Raw genomic sequence first — 17,935 nt, forward strand, 5'->3', positions numbered from 1 at the left:
CAAAGGACAAGCAACCAAGCAGCCCTGGCCTCCGATGGCTGTTTTTCTCCAGTCCCTTTTTGCTTTGTGTTGTGATGGGGTGATTCGAGGTCTGGAAAGTTTCTGAAGTTGTTATGCTGCAGGTGGTTACCCAGCATCTATAAAGCATAAAGGCTGTCCACCTGCACCTGGTCAAAAGTTAGCTACCATTGTCACTGTCGCCACCGTCATCATCGTCATTGTTTTATTGATGCAGGGTTGTAAAGGCAGTAAAACAGCTTGCAAAGTTAAAACTACAGGACCCAATACAATTTTTTTACTAGATTTAAAAAAAAAAAAAAAAAAGAGGAAGAAACCCTAGAAAGATTTTTCAAAACCAGACATTCAAATGGTGCTTCTAGGGTGGGCCACAGTGGCCCAGTGGCAGAGTTCTCACCTGCCATGCCAGAGACCCGGATTCGATTCCCAGTGCCTGCCCATGCCAAAAAAAAAATAGTGCTTCTAAAGATATTTCATAGAGCCGTGTGAGTTTGATAAGTATTATCCGAAGAAAAGATGTTACATGCTCAAATAAATTTGGAAACACTCATTTTTTAAATAAGGATTTTCATTACTAATTTCTAAAGTTTTAGTCTGAACAAACAAGAAGTTGTGAGAGGTCCTGAGTAGGAGATTATATGATGGATTTCGTGCTTGGGACAGATTATTTTAGAAAGCTTTAGGTAAGGTGACCTAGAATTAGAAAGGAGCGAAAGATGCGAGAAGATTTTTAGTAATTGACACTACAGACGGACCCAGTAGGAAAAAGAAGATCTGACAGAAAATGAAGGGTGGTCATTGATGAAGTTAGAGTGCTGTTGGGGTGTTGGAGGCAAGTAGAAGCACATAATTTCTTCTGTGTCTGGATAATGGAGCTCAGTGGTGCCAGTGAGTATCGTGTCAGTGGGAAAGAGAGAGCGGTTTAGAAAGGGAATATCAAGCTTGGCCAAAACACATATGTGGGCAAATTGATGTAGAGCGTGTAGACAGAATAAAAACTTGATGAGGACACCTGAAGTTGTACTTCATATCCAGGGCAAGTTCCTGTGGGCTGAGGGGGAAGTGGTTGGGGGAAGACAGGCCAGAGGTGAGTTCTCTGGACAGAGGGAATTTGGGGTAGCTCCCACCTTCCTCAGGGCGTGGGGTTGGGTTGATGCCATCCATTCCTGCAGGTGTGAAGAGGCAGGGTGTGGGGCCCTGCTGCGGCCACATGTCGTGTGGTTTGGAGAAAACTTGGATCCCGCCATCCTGGAGAAGGTTGACGGAGAGCTTGCCCTCTGTGACTTATGTCTAGTGGTACGTCACGCCCTTCCCAATTCCTGGCGATTTTCTGGGCCTCCGAGGATGGGGATGGTGTCTTTTGTAATCTGTTTGCCCTCCCAGCCTCCTTCCTTTCCTTTATGATGTGTGTCGGGAGGTTTTGTGATGTTCTGGAGAAAAACTGGACCTGATAATTGAGAATTGATCTTAAAATATGAAACTATGTATTTTAGTTTGTAAGCTGTTAGGATACAATATACCAGAAACAGAACAGCTGTAAAAAAGAATTTATTAAATTGCAAGTTTACAGTTTTAAGGCCATGAAAATGTCCAAATTAAGGCATCCAAAGAAAAATACTTTAACTACAAAAAAAGCCTGATGAAGTTCGGGATTTCTCTCTCAACTGGGAAGGTACATGGTGACATCTGCTAGCTTTCTCACCTCATTTTATAAGGCTTCCCTGGGGGCGTTTTCCTTCTGCATCTCCACAGGTCTCTGGCTGTGTGGGCTCTGTTGGCACTGAGCATTTTCCAAAATGGTTCCCTCTTAAGGGGCTCCAGTAAGCAACCCCACCTTGAATGGGTGGAGTCACCTCTCCATGGAAACCACCTAATTAGAAGTTAACACACACAATTAGGTGGGTCACATCTCCATGGAAACAATAAAAAAAGATCCCACCCAGCAATATTGAATGAGGATTAAAGAAAATGACTTTTCTGGGTATACACAACAGTTTCAAAGTAGCACACTATACAAGACCAGGTACTATTTTCTTGGGTTTTGCAAAGCCTCCCAAATTAAAACAACCTGTTATTGGTTCTGATTTTTAAAGATAATACTCATTAAAATTATTAATTGAGAAAATTTTAAAAATGAATGAAATTATAAAGAAAAAAAATAAGTAGTCACCCATAATTCTACCACCCAGATATAGCCCCTGGTTAGCATTTTAGTGTGTTTTCTTCTACAGGAGGGGTGAGCAGACTGTGGCCTGGGGGCCAATTCCTGCCCACTACCTGATGTGGAATTTTATTGGCACACGGCCATACCCTTCTTTTATAGTTGTCTACAGCTGCTTTTGAGCTGCAACAGAAGAAGTAGGTAGTTGCTGCAGAGACTATGTGGCCTGAAAAGTCTAAAGTGTTTACTCTCTGGCCCTTTGCAGAAAATGTTTGCCCACCCCTGGTTTAGACTGTTTCTTATGCAGATGTGCACATATTGATTAAAATTAAAAAACGGGTTCATATCACCATATATTCCTCTTTGAAACTGCTTTTTCATGTAGAAATTCACTTTAGAATCTTCCATGTCAATATATCCAAATCTTAGCGGACTTTTTAGGTTATTTCTTTAGGATAAATGTCTCAGAAGAGGAATTAATTGGACAAAGGGTTATGCATATTTCAAAATTTCTTTAACATGTCTTTGAAAGCAGAAACACCTGCTGTGGGTGTGCATTCATTCAGCCAGTGTTTCCCGAGTGCCCTGCTTTACCCAGTGCTGAGTAATAGTTTCGTGATAGATTAAATGAAAAAAGCTGGTTTACAAAATTTGTTTTGGTCTTTATGTTTTAAAACATATATTCATAGAAGAAAACCCCAAAAGGATATATACCAAAATATTTACAAGTTATCTTGGGGTCAGTAGGATTATGAAAGATATGTATATGCTTTTGCTTTGTATTTCCTAACTTAAAAAAGAATGAGCATGGATTATTTGCATGACTTTAAACAGCAGAAACCAAACCAAAACTACTCCCCACAACATTTTTATGGAGCATTTTCTTTGCCTCTCTCTTCATTTGCGTAGCTCCCGTTTATATCTTGCGATCTTCCGAATTCTAGTGAACAGCCAAAAGGGTGCCCCCTCACTTCGCACTGCCCCAGGACACGCTCTGGTTGTTCCCTGTGGGTTATGCAGCTTGGCCGCCCTCACACCTGCACTCACACGCCTACCTGAAAACCCTGTGTAACGGTTTCTGACAAAGTGTTTCTTTTCCCAATCATGCGGTCAGTTGCCCATTCCCATTTGTTTGCTTTGTAGGTGGGAACCTCCTCTGTGGTTTATCCTGCCGCCATGTTTGCCCCCCAGGTGTCTGCCAGGGGGGTGCCAGTGGCCGAGTTTAACATGGAAACCACACCAGCCACAAACAGCTTCAGGTACAAGGCTGACCCATGTGGGAGGTTGGAGGTATTGAGCAGGTTTAGATGTAGTCATCTAAGTAGATTTTACTATAGTTCTCACTTGTGTAAAGAGAAGGAGACACACATGGTTTGTTTTTTATTTGGTCTATAGTTATGTTTATGGAAAACAAAATATCCTAACTAGAGACTGAGGTAGCTGTGTCTTTTTCACATTGGCTTGCCATTGGGCTTTGCTTTGGTTCACATTTGAAAAAATCTTTGAATCTTTATATCTTCCTTTCATTTTTGTATTTTCAAACGAGTTTTATTCATGGCATGTACATGTAGGTAAGCCCAGTACTTGGCAGGTTAGCCTGGGAGACAGCCATTCGGGACTCACGGCTTTCTGTTCTCCTTGTGAGGCTACCTTTGGTCTGATTGGCAAAAAATGCTGTACTTGTGGCCTTATTATGATATTGAGTCTGTCTCCCAAATTTGTGATCCAACTGAAGAAAATTCAGATTATCATAGTATATATATTTTAGTCACATTCCAGACTCCACATTATAGCTTCCCATTTGTTTTGCTTTCTTATTTCACCCTGCTTTTTTTTGTCCCCACTTATATATATATATTCTTGCAAGTCTCCCTAATTTCTGAAATAAGGTAGTATAAATTACTAATGAATAAAAATAAATAATATAACTTCACCAAAACATCTCATAAATAAAATAATGATTTTTGAACCTTGGTTGTATATTTTTAAAAAGAAAATGATGGCTGGGTCCCACCTCATGAGATTCTGATGTAATTGGTCTGAGGCGCAGCCTGGACTTCAAGACTTCTATAATTTTCCTAGGTGATTCTAATGTGCAGCCAGGATCAGAAATGCTGCTTTTTGTTGTTGTTGTTGTTCTAGACATGATTTTTATTTATTTATTTTTAATTTTTTCAATTGTATACTATAACATATATACACAAGCAAAGAAATAAAAAAGTAGTAGTTTTCAAAGCACTCTTCAACAAGTGGTTACAGGACAGATCCCAGAGTTTGTCATGGGCTACCATACGATCCTCTCAGATTTTTCCTTCTAGCTGCTCCAGAAGATAGGAGGCTAGAGGGCTTAAATATTTTTTTATCATTACAATTGACTTTTTTTCCTCCTTTTTTGTGTGAAAAATAAAATATATACAAAAAAGCTATAAATTTCCAAGCACAGCACCACAATTAGTTGTATAACATGTTTCAGAGTTTGACATGGGTTACAATTCCACAATCTTAGGTTTTTACTTCTAGCTGCTCTAAAATACTGGAGACTAAAAGAGATAGCAATTTAATGATTCAACATTCATATTCATTTGTTATATCCTATCTTCTCTGTATAACTCCACCATCACCTTTGATCTTTCCACTCCTCTCTTTAGGGGTGTTTGAGCTATGGTACTTCTAAATTTTTGACATTGGAAAGGTCTGTCACTAATATGGGGTAGGGAGATGGAACTATCTGATGTTCTGGAGAGGCTGGGCTAGGTTTCAAGACTTATCTGGACCAGGGACCCATCTGGAGGTTGTGGGTTTCTGGAAAGTTACTCTAGTGCATGGAACCCTTGTGGAATCTTATATATTGCCCTAGGTGTTCTTTAGGATTGGCTGGAATGGTTCTGATTGGGTGTTGGTGCAGAAATGCTGCTTTTAAGTCTTCATTGGGTTGGAAAAAAAAGTGCCACAAGCTTTAATGAAGATGAGTTAACTGACTTTGATCTGGTCATTCCATGGGTTGCTTTAATTAGCTACAGTCTGTGTTCTTGTTCATATATTTTCTTTTGTGTGTATTTAGTAGCAACTAGGAAGATATCATTTTACAAAAATGGCCTGCTGTGCTAAATGTGTACTCTGAAACTACAAAACATCATTGAGAGAAATTAAAGGAGACCTAAATAAATGGAAAGACATTCCATGTTCATGGATCAGTAGACTTAATATTATTAAGATGGCTGTACTTCCCAAAGCAATGTCCAGACTCAATCCAGTCCCTATCATAATCCCAACTGGCTTTTTTTTTTTTTTTGTAAGAATCGACATGCTGATCCTAAAATTCATCTGCAAATGCAAGAGACCCAGAATAGCCAAAACAGAAAGATAAAAGTTGGAGAACTCACACTTCCTGATTTCAAAACTTAACACAAAGCTACAGTAATTAAGACAGTGTGGTACAGGCATAAGGGTAGACATGCAGATGAGTAGAATAGAACTTAGAGTCTAGAAACAGCTCCTTGCATTTACGGTCAGTTGATTTCTGACCATAGAGCTGGGCTCTGCCTCTGAGGTTAGGTGCCCTTTGCAGATGGTGAATATGTCCCTATGTGATAGGAAATTAATTGAAATCGGTAGCTTTTCTTGCAAGTTAAGAGATTTGTGGCATATAACACATATTACAGAAGTTGACCCTCCTAAAACCACAGATCTGCTTTAGCTGCTCCTGCTTCTACAAATAAATTAGTTTTATATCGTCGTGAAAACCTGTGATGTCCCTGTTCTCACAAACAGCCTACACACCTGCTAGAAACTGTTATCAATTTGACAAGCTACTCGTGGATCAGCACCTACCTCGGGTTCATAACTGCTGTATTTGTTCCTTTCATTTCAGGTTTCATTTCCAGGGGCCCTGTGGTACGACTCTCCCAGAAGCCCTGGCCCGCCACGAAACAGAAAGTGTTTCTTAATTGTTGTGGGAAAAGAATAAATTATAGTACATCTAAATAATAGGCCACAAACAGGGAAGAAACAGTCTTGTGGATGGTAAACTGAATACTGAAAGTTCTAAAAATAGTCTCATCCCCAACCTGTTAATAAGTGATGCAGGCTGAATTATGTACCCCAGTTTAGACATGTTCGTAATCTTAATCCGCGCTCTTGTGGGTGTGAACCCATTGTAAATCGGACCTTTTGAAGATGTTATTTTTTAGTGAAGGTGTGGTGAGTTGAACTGAGATGGGTTTTAATCCGGAATACTGGAAATCTTAAAAGGAGGCCAAGGAAGAAGATGGCAGTAAACCAAACTTGGAAAGGAAAGATGAGGACATTGCCATGTGACGGGAAAGTCGATGCCCTCCAAGGATTGCCACCCAGCCGTCTCGGGAGTGCTGCAGGCTTTGGGGAGCAAGCATGGTCTTGCTGACACCTCGATTTCAGGACTTCTGGCTTCTGAACCCGTGAGCCAGTAACTCCTACTAAGAACCCTGTGTGTGGTATTTGTGATAGCAGCTCTGACAAACTTAAGACAGGGGCTTAGAAATAACGAGAGCCAAAATGTTTAGAAGAAGTCAGAACTGTGAAGTGTAATGCATGCCACTTTGTTTGAACTGAAACATAAGCTACCTCTGACATGTTTGGTTGGTTGTGGGAGAGGCAGGGGAGTATATGATTACGATGTCTAAAAAAATGGAATTTATTCCAATCCTATTTTTGCTGTTTGGGATGTGTACTGTTAGGGCAAAGATAAAAATAGAGGGGTAAAATCTTGGTATTTGTTAGTTCTGATTTTTGCACGAGTTTTGTGAAAAGTCACTCTCTATAGCTGGTAATTGATTATATAAAGCATGTTACCCCCAAGAGATATCTTTTTTGGGGGATTTCTTTTCAGTGTTTTCCTTGTGAGACTGCCTTACCTCGGTGGATGTGGGATAGCTTTGAACAAGAACACATGCAAGGAATGAAAAGCAGAAACAAAGTAGAAAATCAGAATGAGGCAAAAAGAAGGATGCAGATGTATGGACCCCAAAAATGAACAACAGCTGTCCAAAGTTTAGCTCTGGGCTTCTTAGCTAGGGAGGAAAGAGAGAGGTGAGGGGCTGACTCGATTTCTTAATGTTTGTAAATGCAGAAGTGTGGAGTTCTTGTGGGGTCTGCCACTGAACTCTGAAGGGAGATTTTCCCCTGGGATTTTACACAATTTTGCTCCTCCTACCTCAAGGTCTACTTTTTAAAGAATCCAGCCTTCTCCTCAGCCCCCAGCATGTAATGCTGCACCTGGGGGCCTTGGACTCCCACTGTCTGGCAGGCCTCAGAGGTCCGGCTGGAGGAGTGACTTTTCATGAAGAACAAGGCCCTGTTATCTTTGGGTGGTGGCTTTCTCTGTGGTCATACACCTAGGCCACATTCCCCAGCCCCTTGCAGAATTGCATTCAGCATTACACCTTTGAATCTTGTAGAAATAAGTGCCAAGGAAGTCATGTGAAATTTTGTACTGCATTAACAAGTCATAACTTAAGAAACTCCAAAGGCCCTTTATGGGGGGAAGTGGGATATTTATAACCAACAGGGAGTTGGGAGGCCCAGCCAGGTTCAGTCCACACTACATCCTTCTATCTCCTCCTGGTGTGTCAAGGGATGTACAGGGAAGGGACTTATAATAAATACTCATAACACAGTGTTTGTAATACATAATGCAGTTTTTATACATAAAATACTATCCTGCACTTTTAATAAATTTGTCATTGGGCTTCTCCAAATTAACTTGATACATTTAACTCGTGTTAGCAATGATGGAACTCAACACACTGTCTCATGAAGTTTATGTTTTTTTAGGTGTGCATGGTTCAGGAATCAAACCTGGGTCTCCCACATGACAGGCATTCTAACCACTCAACTACCCGTGTGCCCTCCGGGTTATTTTGATAAAATAAGTTTGATTTTATTTTTGATTTGTAGTTTGTATTTGACCCAGAAGTTTCAGAACTGATCTCTGCCAACTCCTTTCATATTAGGCCTTGGTACTAGCAGATTTTTTATTGTTGTGTTTTGTCATCTTGTTCATATTTTGGTTTTATGTTTCTGAATTAGGAACTGCTAAATCGGTAGATGAAGGGAAAATGAAAAATACAGAATATAAGTGAATTATTCAATTCAACATTAACTGAACATCTAGCACAGCACAGACATTACAAGTAAAATGATTAAGTAAGATGTGGCCCTTACCTTCAAGGAGTTCACATACAATGGTTTCAACAACTGTCACATAAACAATTGTTATATCTTGTGGAAACCACAGTAACAGCAATTTGTCTGAGGTTCAGAGGAGAGCACAATTAGAGATGGGGGCAGAGTGGGGTTAAGGTATTTGAAAAGTTCTAAGGAAGTCAGTCTGAGAGGTTTTGAAGTATGAACAGGAGTTTCACATGGGGGCATGTCAGTTGAGGGCTTGTACGTATGCATGGGAAGTGGGAAACAGCATAGTTTGTTCAGGGCAGTGGGAGAAGGTAAACACAAGGGTGCCAGGAACCATGTATGCTAAGGAACAAAATCCAGTCAGTACGTAAGGTTGAAGTCATTCATTCTTTCAGTAGGTATTTCCTGGGATGGGCCTACTGTTCAAAGTCGTGGGGACACAGCAGGGAACCAGGCGAAATCCCTTCTCTCACAGTTTACACTGTGATGGGAAGTCGTACAATAAACGGTATTAGGAAACGGTGAGGGTGACGACGCGGGGGGAACGGACAGGGAATGGCGCGGGGGCACCTTAAGGTGGGTGGGCAGCGAGGCCCGAGGTCGCCGACCTCTAGCCCGCGTGTGGTGCTGAGGGTCAAGTTTGGGTCTCGCCGGCTACAGCCTCCTTTTCCTCCCTCTGAAACAACATCTTCGCGGACTGGGGAGCGGGGTGCAGGGAACCTAATCCACAAGCACTGCTGCATTAGGTCGGCCGAGCTGATCCGGCGGCATAGCGACCGGAGCTCGATATGACGGGGTTTCTGAGACCAAGCTGAGCAGGGCAACACGATGGGTCTTCCTTGCCTTGAGACTAAACCCATTCTCACCCGCTCTGGCAGGCAGGGGGTTCCGGGTGCGCCGCTAGGTCCAGAAACTCCGTAGGCCCCGGCGCGTCCGCAGCAGCCCGGATCCCCAACCCCCATTTAACTTTATACCCCGCCCTCCCCGCTCTGCGCATGCGTCTTCGCCCTTCTGCGGACTTCCGAGCCTGCAGGGGGCGATGACGGGCCGCGTCGCGTCGTCGGCTCATATCGCCTCTGCTTCCGAGTCAGAGGTCAGACGGTCGGCGCTGCGTGAGCCATGGTGCAGCTGCGGCCGCGCGCTTCCCGCGCCCCGGCGTCGGCGTCGGGATCCGCGATGGTGGATGAGGGCCAGCCGGCCTCAGAGGAGGAGGCGGAGCACGGGCTGTTGTTGGGGCAGCCGAGCAGCGGCGCGGCCGCGGAGCCGCTGGAGGAGGATGAGGAAGGAGATGATGAGTTCGACGATGAGGCCCCGGAGGAGCTGACTTTCGCCAGCGCCCAGGCGGAAGCGAGGGAAGAGGAACGGCGAGTGCGGGAGACCGTGCGCAGGTCTGGAGCCCGCGGCCGGGCCCCCGAGGGAGGACCGCCCTCTCGCCCTGAGCGTCGTTGCCCGCGCTAACTTGTCACCCTTTCTCCCAGGGATAAAACGCTCTTAAAGGAAAAGAGGAAGCGACGCGAGGAGCTGTTCATCGAACAAAAGGTAGGGAAGCGTCTCGGTAAGAAAACCCGGCCGGGACTAGAATTCCCAGGTTTGGGACCATTTGGGCTGGTAGAATATTGGTCTGGGGAAAGGATTACGAATGTTTCAAAGGGTTACCAAGGTTTCTTCCGAACTGTGGAAAGAACGATGCTTGTGGACCCCTGATTGAGAATGGGAGTAGGGAGAATTGTGAATTTGAAATTACAGGGTTAGAATCTCAGCTCTGATAACTCATCTGGCGGTGACATCGTAGTCATTTAGCATCGCTGGGTAAATTTTCCTGAAACTGGGTTGCTGTGAGAATTAAGTGAGGTGCCTTGTAAACGAAGGGTAATACATAGGGTATGATAGCTTTGCTGTCTGTCACCGAAATGTCAGTGAGCACTGAAGCTAACTGGGCATCACTTAATTGCCTTCAGCATATAACAGTGGAATAAATTGAGGGTTGGCTGAAATATGGAGGGGGGATTCACCTTTATTGATTTTTTAAAAATGTCTTTATTCCAAGAAAAGAAAACTTCTTCCAGATACTATTCTAGAGAAGTTAACTGCAGCTTCCCAGACTAAGTAAGTAATCTTACTATAATGCTTGTTTACATATATCATCCATCTTCAGAATAGCCGCTAGTGGATGCTGGCACGTTTATTTGAATCAATTCATTCGAGAATTATGAATCCCAAATTCAGAAGGCATCTGTTCTGGTTTGCTAGCTGCCAGAATGCAATATACCAGAAACGGAATGGCTTTTAAAAGGGGAAATTTAATGAGTTGCTAGTTTACAGTTTTAAGGCTGAGAAAATGCCCCAATTACAAGTCTATAGAAATGTCCAATCTAAGGCATCCAGGGAAAGATAACCTTGGTTCAAGAAGGCCGATGAAGTTCAGTGTTTCTCTCTCTCTCAAGTGAGAAAGCACATGGTGAACACAGGGTTTCTCTCTCGGCTGGAAAGGCACATGGCAGACACGGCATCATCTGCTAGCTTTCTCTCCTGGCTTCCCGTTTCATGAAACTCCCCGGGAGATGTTTTCCTTCTTCATCACCAAAAGTCCCTGTCTGGTGGACTCTCTGCCTGGTGGTGCTGCAGCATTCTCTGCCTTCTTTGAATCTCTCATTCCCCAAAATGTTTCCTCTTTTGTAGGACTTTAGAAACTAATCAAGACCCACTCAAATGGGTGGAGACATGTCATCCCCTAATCCAGTTTAACAACCATTCTTGACTAAATCACATCAACCAGGGAGATGATCTCATTACAGTTTCAAATATACAGTATTGAATAGGGATTATTCTACCTTTAAGGAATGGGATTTATATTAAAACATGGCTTTTCTTAGGGGGCATACTTCTTTCAAACCAGCACACCATCCATGTAGGGAATGTTTGAATTTGGTGGGAAATGCGGAGGGAAATAGTCTATTTCCTGTTTTTTTTGCCATTTCTTCTTTGTTCCCAAATTTAAACTCATTAACCTTTGAGACCTCATCCCAGTGTTCATTCAGTAAATTGTTGACTATGTCCTTGTGCTAGGGATAGGAGCACATGGTAGTGATTACAGTTGTCCTGAAATTTATCACTTAGTGGGGGCAGTGGATTCCTAAGCTCCTTAATCAACTTGTCCATAACTTTGATCAGAGTGCCAGGAATCTGACCTTCCTGCTTGTTCCCTTTCCATGTAGTAGCATTGCCCTCGACTAAATGTTTCAAGCCAGAAACTAGTCATTCTCTTTCTCATTCTTACCAGGGAATCAGTCAAAACTGTCTAAATTTAGACTCCTTTCTAGATACTTGATTTTTTTTTGCTATTCCTGTCTCCTCATAAACCTTTAAAGTTCAGAAATTTAGCTCTTTATCTGCTACCTACATCAACGGTTTTCAAATTTTCAGTAAAAGAACTTTTAGAACCTTTCCAAAGAGTTATTTAGGTAATTAGTTTGATGGCAGATTCCCTGTTAGCTTCAAAACCAACCTTAGGTGTCACCTTTCTTTTCTCACATCCCCTCACCCCCAATTATTACTTCCTCCTCTGTGCAGTTTTTCCATCATTCAGGTACTGCTGTGTAGGCATCTCACATTGTGTTTTATCACTTTTCAGTTGTCTATGCATTGGGCCACCAAATTCTTGAGGGTGTTTTCTTTGTCCCTTATGCCTTAACTGTTGAGTTAATCCTTTGTGATTTCTCAAAATAAAATGAGGCAGGCTTACCTTTCACTTGTTATTTCAGATACCACATTATATAACCCACTCATAAAACTTTTTGCTTTAACTCCATCAGCTGCAGCAATTAACTCCTATGGAAGCATGTTAAAATACTTTCAGATTTTAAATTCTGAGACGATACTCATACTGTTTTGGTGATTGGGAGCTGCTGGCAGGGAGAGAGTCGTGTTTTGGGGAGTGCTTTTTTTTTTTTTTTTTTAACATGGGCAGGCACCGGGAATCGAACCCGGGTCCTCTGACATGGCAGGCAAGCATTCTTGCCTGCTGAGCCACCGTGGCCCACCCTGGGGAGTGACTTTTGCTTTTCCAAAACCAATTTAAGATCCTGGGTAAAACTTAAATTGGTGGTTATGAAAGGATGCATAGCTGGGAGGGGGGTGGGGGAATATCTTATTTGCAAAACAAGTTGAAAATGTGTAATATATTGAGTGATCTTTGCTATCTGCCATTCTAATCAGTCTTTTGTTGTTGTTCTTTCATAGCATAAAGAAGTCACCAGGAAAGCTCAAAGAAGGTATGAGCCATCCTTGTAAGAATAACTTCTCATTTATTTCTTTAAATAAGTATTAAGAGCATTTGCAGATAAGTTTGGTCAAATCTCATTGGCCCTCAGAAGAACATGGGCACAGGCTTGGCCATGGGCTTGGCCAGGTTTAGCTTGAAGCCTATTCTGTGCTTCAGTTTCCATGCAATTTTTATTTCTAAGAAAAATAAAAATTGCATAGAAATTGTTGTATAGCAGATATTTAAAGTGAATTCTTAACAGATGTTCTTGATTTGTTTTTACATAACTGCTAGCTATAAAATATAACTTCATCTTTTAGGTGATTTTCAAAAGAAAAGTGAAGAATGTGAAAAAGGCAGTGACTCTAAGAAAACTAAAGAAAAAGTACAAAAAGTACCGTCTGTCAGGTAATGTCTTTTTTTTTCATAAAATGCAAGGTGAGGGTGCACTGTTGGTTCAGTGACAGAATGCTCCTTGCACACAGGAGACCCAGGTTCGATTCCCAGAGCATGCTCCAAAAAAAGGGGCAAGGTGACATTTTGAAAGCATTAAGATACAAGTTTATGTGGGAAAATAGTTTAATTAGTAATTTTAGATTGGAGCTTTGGGAAAGATCAGCTTTGGGAAAAATCAACTTTGATTATTTATGTAAGAATAAAACATTCGCTCTGCTAAAATGTGAATATTAGTCTAGTTCCTTTAAGTTAACTTTTATCTGTGCATATACAAATTAGTATTTAGGTTTTTAATGAAACAAACCTTGAATGCAACAAAAACTTTATTTTGAAAGTAACTGTCAGTCTTACTTATTTCTGACTTTTTGTCACCAGCCAGAATCAAACCTACTTGGCTGTAAGACTAAAAGACCAAGATCTGAGAGATTCAAGACAACAAGCAGCCAAAGCCTTCATACACAATTCTTTATATGGTCCAGGAACCAATAGAACTACAGGTGATTTCCTTATGTGCTATTTTTCTCATTTTTTACTGCAAATGAGACAAAAAAAAACCCTGATAAAAGTTATCTTTTCTAGTAAATAAGTTCCTGTCTCTTGACAATAAGAGGTTGCCACTGAAAAAGGCTGCAGTTCAGTTTTTGAATAATGCTTGGGGTAAGATGCAGCTTTTATTCTCTTGGTTCTAGTAGTTTTAGATATAGAGTAATTATTTTTAAGGCTCAGATAATTGTGAAGTATCATAACTTTGTCCTTTAATGGCTATTTTAATATTTTAAAGTTGCTTCTGAATAAACAGTCAATGTAGCATGTATATATACATTTCTAATAAATCTAGTTTTAGTATTTATGTTCCGGTATTTATGTTCCTCTAATCAAGAGGATCTTTAAAAAACACTGAGTTATGTGTTTCCTGGGAATTTTAGTATGTTTAATATGCTTACTGCACAAAACTTTTCTATACTAGGAACCCAGAGAAAACAGAATGCCAAGAGGTTTAAAAGACGGTGGATGTTCAGAAAGATGAAAACAACTTCTGGGAGAGTAAATCGAAGCTAAATGAAGAATCAGTACTTTGTATGTAAAGAAATTCAAGTTATTTAATTTAGAGGATTAATTTTTAAAAAAAACAATCTAATAAAACATTTGCAGATCATTTTAAGGCATCATAAAAATCATAAGTCTATTTAGGAGAGGTACATATTTCTTCATCTTTCAAGTACTATCTTGTAGTCTTTGAGGGTCCTGAAAGGAAAAACAGTTTAAAAGGGATTCTGTCATCCTTTCTTGGAAATTGTATCCATTCAACTGAATGTTAGCAAGTACCCACACCAATAAATAGTAAGGCTTTTACCCCCATCCTCCCATGGAGTGGGCACCTGGCAAAGATGGCAGGGTGAAGAGTATAAGATAAGCAGACATCAGGAAGAGTCTTTTCAGCTGCTTTAGTGTAATTGATGAGGATGTTTGCAGAATATTGTGTTATAACCTTAATGGGTAGCTTCACAGAGTAAGAAAGAGAAGATGCATAAACAAATTTCCTGTTTTTCTGTATCACCCACTCAATCATGTTAGATCCTAACCAGTGTGACTAGTAGACTGAAGGTAGTAGTCTTAGGTTGTAGAACTCAGATTGATAGTAGAAAACATTTTTAATGGCTCAAAATTCATATTAATCATTAGAAATGTACAAGTACCTAATATATAAACTCAACTGACACTCTAGTATCTGTAGAAGTAAATTTTTAATGGCTGGTTAATTATATCACTACATTTTTATTGCAATATAGTACTCATTTAAGCACTTAAAAATGGAAGGTGTACAAAGATTAAATTAAGACACGGTAAATTGACTAAATATTTGGTTTTTATATAAATAAAGGTCATAACCACACTGTTGACATGTAATACTGTTATAATACAACAGTTAAACTTGTGAGTCTACAACAGAAGTTATCTGTAGTTAAACAGGAAACAAAGTTGAAAAAGACCATGTTAAAACAAAACTACTGGGACTAACAGGTTGGGATTGTAAGTAGCAACAGACATGTTCACTCAGCTCCTGAGTATTTCAAGTTTTACAGTACACATTAAAAATGATTTCTTCCATCAACACTATAAATTCAAACTGTCGGATGTTTATGCATTTTTCAAGTTACACTGATTGAATGCTTATATGGGAGTGGGGGTCGGAATGTCTCCCAATTTGAAGTTTACATCACCCACATGCTAACACAAACACAACTTGTTCCATTTCCTTACCCCCTCTCCCCCCGACAAAGAAGGCAGGACTTTTTGGTTTGTTTAGATAATTGTTTTAAATGATCAATTTGAATGTCTGAAATTCAGTAATATTTAACTCTTAGACAACTAAGAGGTTAGAGATGGAAAATAACTTCTCCTAACACTAAGTTAGAAAATCATTTGCATCATGCTGTAAACTAGGAAGCAATGTAAAGCGACAAAAACCTGTCCCCAGTACATAATTAAAAAAATCTAAATTTCAAATCAGCAGAGCTGGTCTACATCCATGTTGACTATATGCCACAATATAAGTGTGAGCTCTTTAAATGCATAGCTAATGTAGGTAGTCTTCCACTGTGGCAAATGCACAGGATCCGATTCCTGATCGAGCCATCAGTCCTAGACACTGTGTGGCTTGTCCCATTGCTAGGGCAAGTGGAGGTTGCTTTGGCAGATTGTGAGTTTCTGAGGATAAAAGATTAAAAAATGGAATAACAGTTAGAAAATATTTTTAAGAACATCTCCCAATCAGGAAAATATGTTGCTTATCAAAATTAGCAAAGCATATGCCACTCTTAGTACCTCACTAGCAAAGAGAGTTTCTCAGCAAATGATTAATGCCTCAGGCATAATACTCTTAACTAGATAGTATGGGTACTAGGTATTCAACTAAAAGAAAAAAATTCTTTCAGAATTAAACGGCATAAGTGTCAGGTACTCACCAACTGTTTCACTTCCATGTTAACTATGATGGGAAAGATGTAACTTCTTATCTAATAAGAGTGCAGAGTAGGAGTATTTCCTCTACTAACAAGCTCTTCTCTTGACCAAGGTCAGTCGACAGCTACTGAACACCTGATGCCTTTTTCTCTGTTAAAAGTTTCACTGATGGGTACTGTCCACAAAAGTGGGAGACTCCAAATGAAGCTGCTTCATCGTCATCTCCAAGTCATACCGGTGAATGCTATTCAGGTTGGTTGGTAGCAAGTGGTTGGTGATGGTGAGAGGTGATGGAGCAAACCCACTCTAAATTTTGGAGGAGTTAATCTCTAATTTGTAGTTCTAACTTTTGAAAAACTGCCAATAAACTAAAGTTTGTAGGGTCCTATGTGCCAGAACAGAGATGGAAAAATGAACTAATGGTCAAAGTGGCCCAACTCCTAAAAGCTGGTCATTTCTTCTTTGGAGACAAGGTCTGCACTTTAAATTGATGTATGTTCCTAATTAATAAAATTGCTAATTTAAGTCCTTCATAGGCCCCCTGACAACAAAGGGCAAAATGATGCTGTGTAGCTGGTATGGCTCTGTAAGGTTTAATTCCACTCTGGATTCAAAGCTTTCAATATAGTGGTGGAAAGAGAAAGAGAAAAATTCTGGAAGGAATGTGACAAAAGTATATAGAATTTAAAGAAGGAATGTGACAAAAGTATATAGAATTTAAAGATACAAGAGAAAATAGATTAGGATTAAGAAAGAAAAGGTGCAAAGATGGGTAAGAAATATGGTTTGAAAAGTGGTCTGTGACAATTACTAAAATACGGATGGCATTTTTAGCTAAATTTTGATGGTGACAAAATACTTTTTTTGCTCACTCTAAGCAGGGTTAACTACTGGTAAGTTAAAACTAATTCAGCCTTAATTGGAATGAAGAGCAATTTAACTTTTACTGAAAAATTTATGTGATAACAAGGAATAAGCAGTGAAAAAAGAAACATCTTTTCAGAATGTCTCTTGAGGAGTCACAGGGAAGTAACCTTGCTCAAAGGTAGGCATCTAGATACTTGATTACAATTTTATTTTGGCCAAAGCAGGCATCTGGTTATAGCCATCTTTAAAACTTTTGGCATATTAAACTTGCAGGAATTATATACAATATAATTTTCAGGACTATTTATACATGAACCTACGTAATACACCATAGTATGTAAGAATACAAACACCCTGGATAATGGTCCTAAAGCAATTTAATATTTAGGAATTTAATTCTTTTGAAGTTAAGCCAAGAAATAAAAAACTGTCCTCAGAAAATAGGCCAAAAGTCTGAAGTTACCTAAATGCAAAGCAATTAGTTCTTCATTTTTTATATATATATATAGTAATTTCACTAAAGTTATTTGAAAATGACAGCATGAAAGATCATACTCCTTATTCCAACACCTCAGTATTATTCCTTGACAAAGATAAGGGTTAAAAAACAGACTAGGGCTCACATATGAAAACCTGTCATCTACTCTTGATGACACTGCCCTAATCTTCCTAACAGCCCCATACTTAAAGAGCCACTCTAAATTGGAGTGAGTAGAATCCCCTTTTACCTGAAAGATGAGATTCTAAAATCAGATGAATTATCACTCTTATCTAAATTACCTTTGGATTGTCCAGAAATTATTACAGTGTAACAAACATTCAACCTTAAAGAGTTACAATGTACAAAAATGTGTACTTACAGAATTCATATTTTGTTCAGGATATAAATACTATTATCATACTGCAGTGAGTGCACAGAAGAATGGAAAAACAAGCAAGGAAACAAGTATCTAGCGTTTCACTCACCCAGTAAGCCTCACTGAGTGACATGGCGGGTGGAATTCTGGTTCCTCGCCCGCTCCAAGTTTTATTTGGTG

General features: G+C 40.1%; 3 protein-coding genes across 7 annotated transcripts in view; 2 read left to right on the forward strand and 1 right to left on the reverse strand.

Moving 5' to 3' along the window:
- The window catches only part of SIRT5 (sirtuin 5), a 49,034-nt gene extending 42,019 nt beyond the window's left edge, over positions 1 to 7,015 (forward strand). For all 3 annotated transcript variants that reach the window (XM_077143779.1, XM_077143778.1, XM_077143781.1), the window contains exons 7-9: positions 1,191 to 1,314; positions 3,323 to 3,438; positions 6,051 to 7,015. In XM_077143779.1, the coding sequence (XP_076999894.1) occupies positions 1,191 to 1,314; positions 3,323 to 3,438; positions 6,051 to 6,126 (316 nt within the window). In that variant the 3' untranslated portion in view covers positions 6,127 to 7,015. The remainder of the gene's footprint in view (positions 1 to 1,190; positions 1,315 to 3,322; positions 3,439 to 6,050) is intronic.
- Positions 7,016 to 9,453: 2,438 nt separating this feature from the next.
- Positions 9,454 to 16,695, forward strand: NOL7 (nucleolar protein 7). Of its 3 annotated transcripts, none has more exons than XM_077143724.1 (9): positions 9,454 to 9,738; positions 9,829 to 9,889; positions 10,398 to 10,456; positions 12,590 to 12,621; positions 12,932 to 13,019; positions 13,443 to 13,564; positions 13,647 to 13,724; positions 14,035 to 14,144; positions 16,144 to 16,695. In XM_077143724.1, exons 1-8 carry the CDS (start codon positions 9,470 to 9,472, stop codon positions 14,124 to 14,126), a joined length of 801 nt encoding a protein of 266 aa, XP_076999839.1. In that variant the 5' UTR covers positions 9,454 to 9,469; the 3' UTR covers positions 14,127 to 14,144; positions 16,144 to 16,695. The 3 variants fall into 3 exon arrangements, with proteins under 3 accessions (XP_076999839.1, XP_076999840.1, XP_076999838.1); XM_077143725.1 differs by having other exon boundaries at positions 16,192 to 16,694; XM_077143723.1 differs by lacking the exon at positions 16,144 to 16,695 and having other exon boundaries at positions 14,035 to 14,223.
- Positions 15,190 to 17,935, reverse strand: part of RANBP9 (RAN binding protein 9) — a 113,871-nt gene continuing 111,125 nt past the window's right edge. The window contains exon 14 of the mRNA XM_077143722.1: positions 15,190 to 15,776. Coding sequence (XP_076999837.1) covers positions 15,646 to 15,776 — 131 coding nt within the window. The 3' untranslated portion in view covers positions 15,190 to 15,645. The remainder of the gene's footprint in view (positions 15,777 to 17,935) is intronic.

This window comes from Tamandua tetradactyla, chromosome 25, assembly GCF_023851605.1.
Source record: "Tamandua tetradactyla isolate mTamTet1 chromosome 25, mTamTet1.pri, whole genome shotgun sequence".
Classification (NCBI taxonomy): Eukaryota; Metazoa; Chordata; class Mammalia; order Pilosa; family Myrmecophagidae; genus Tamandua; species Tamandua tetradactyla.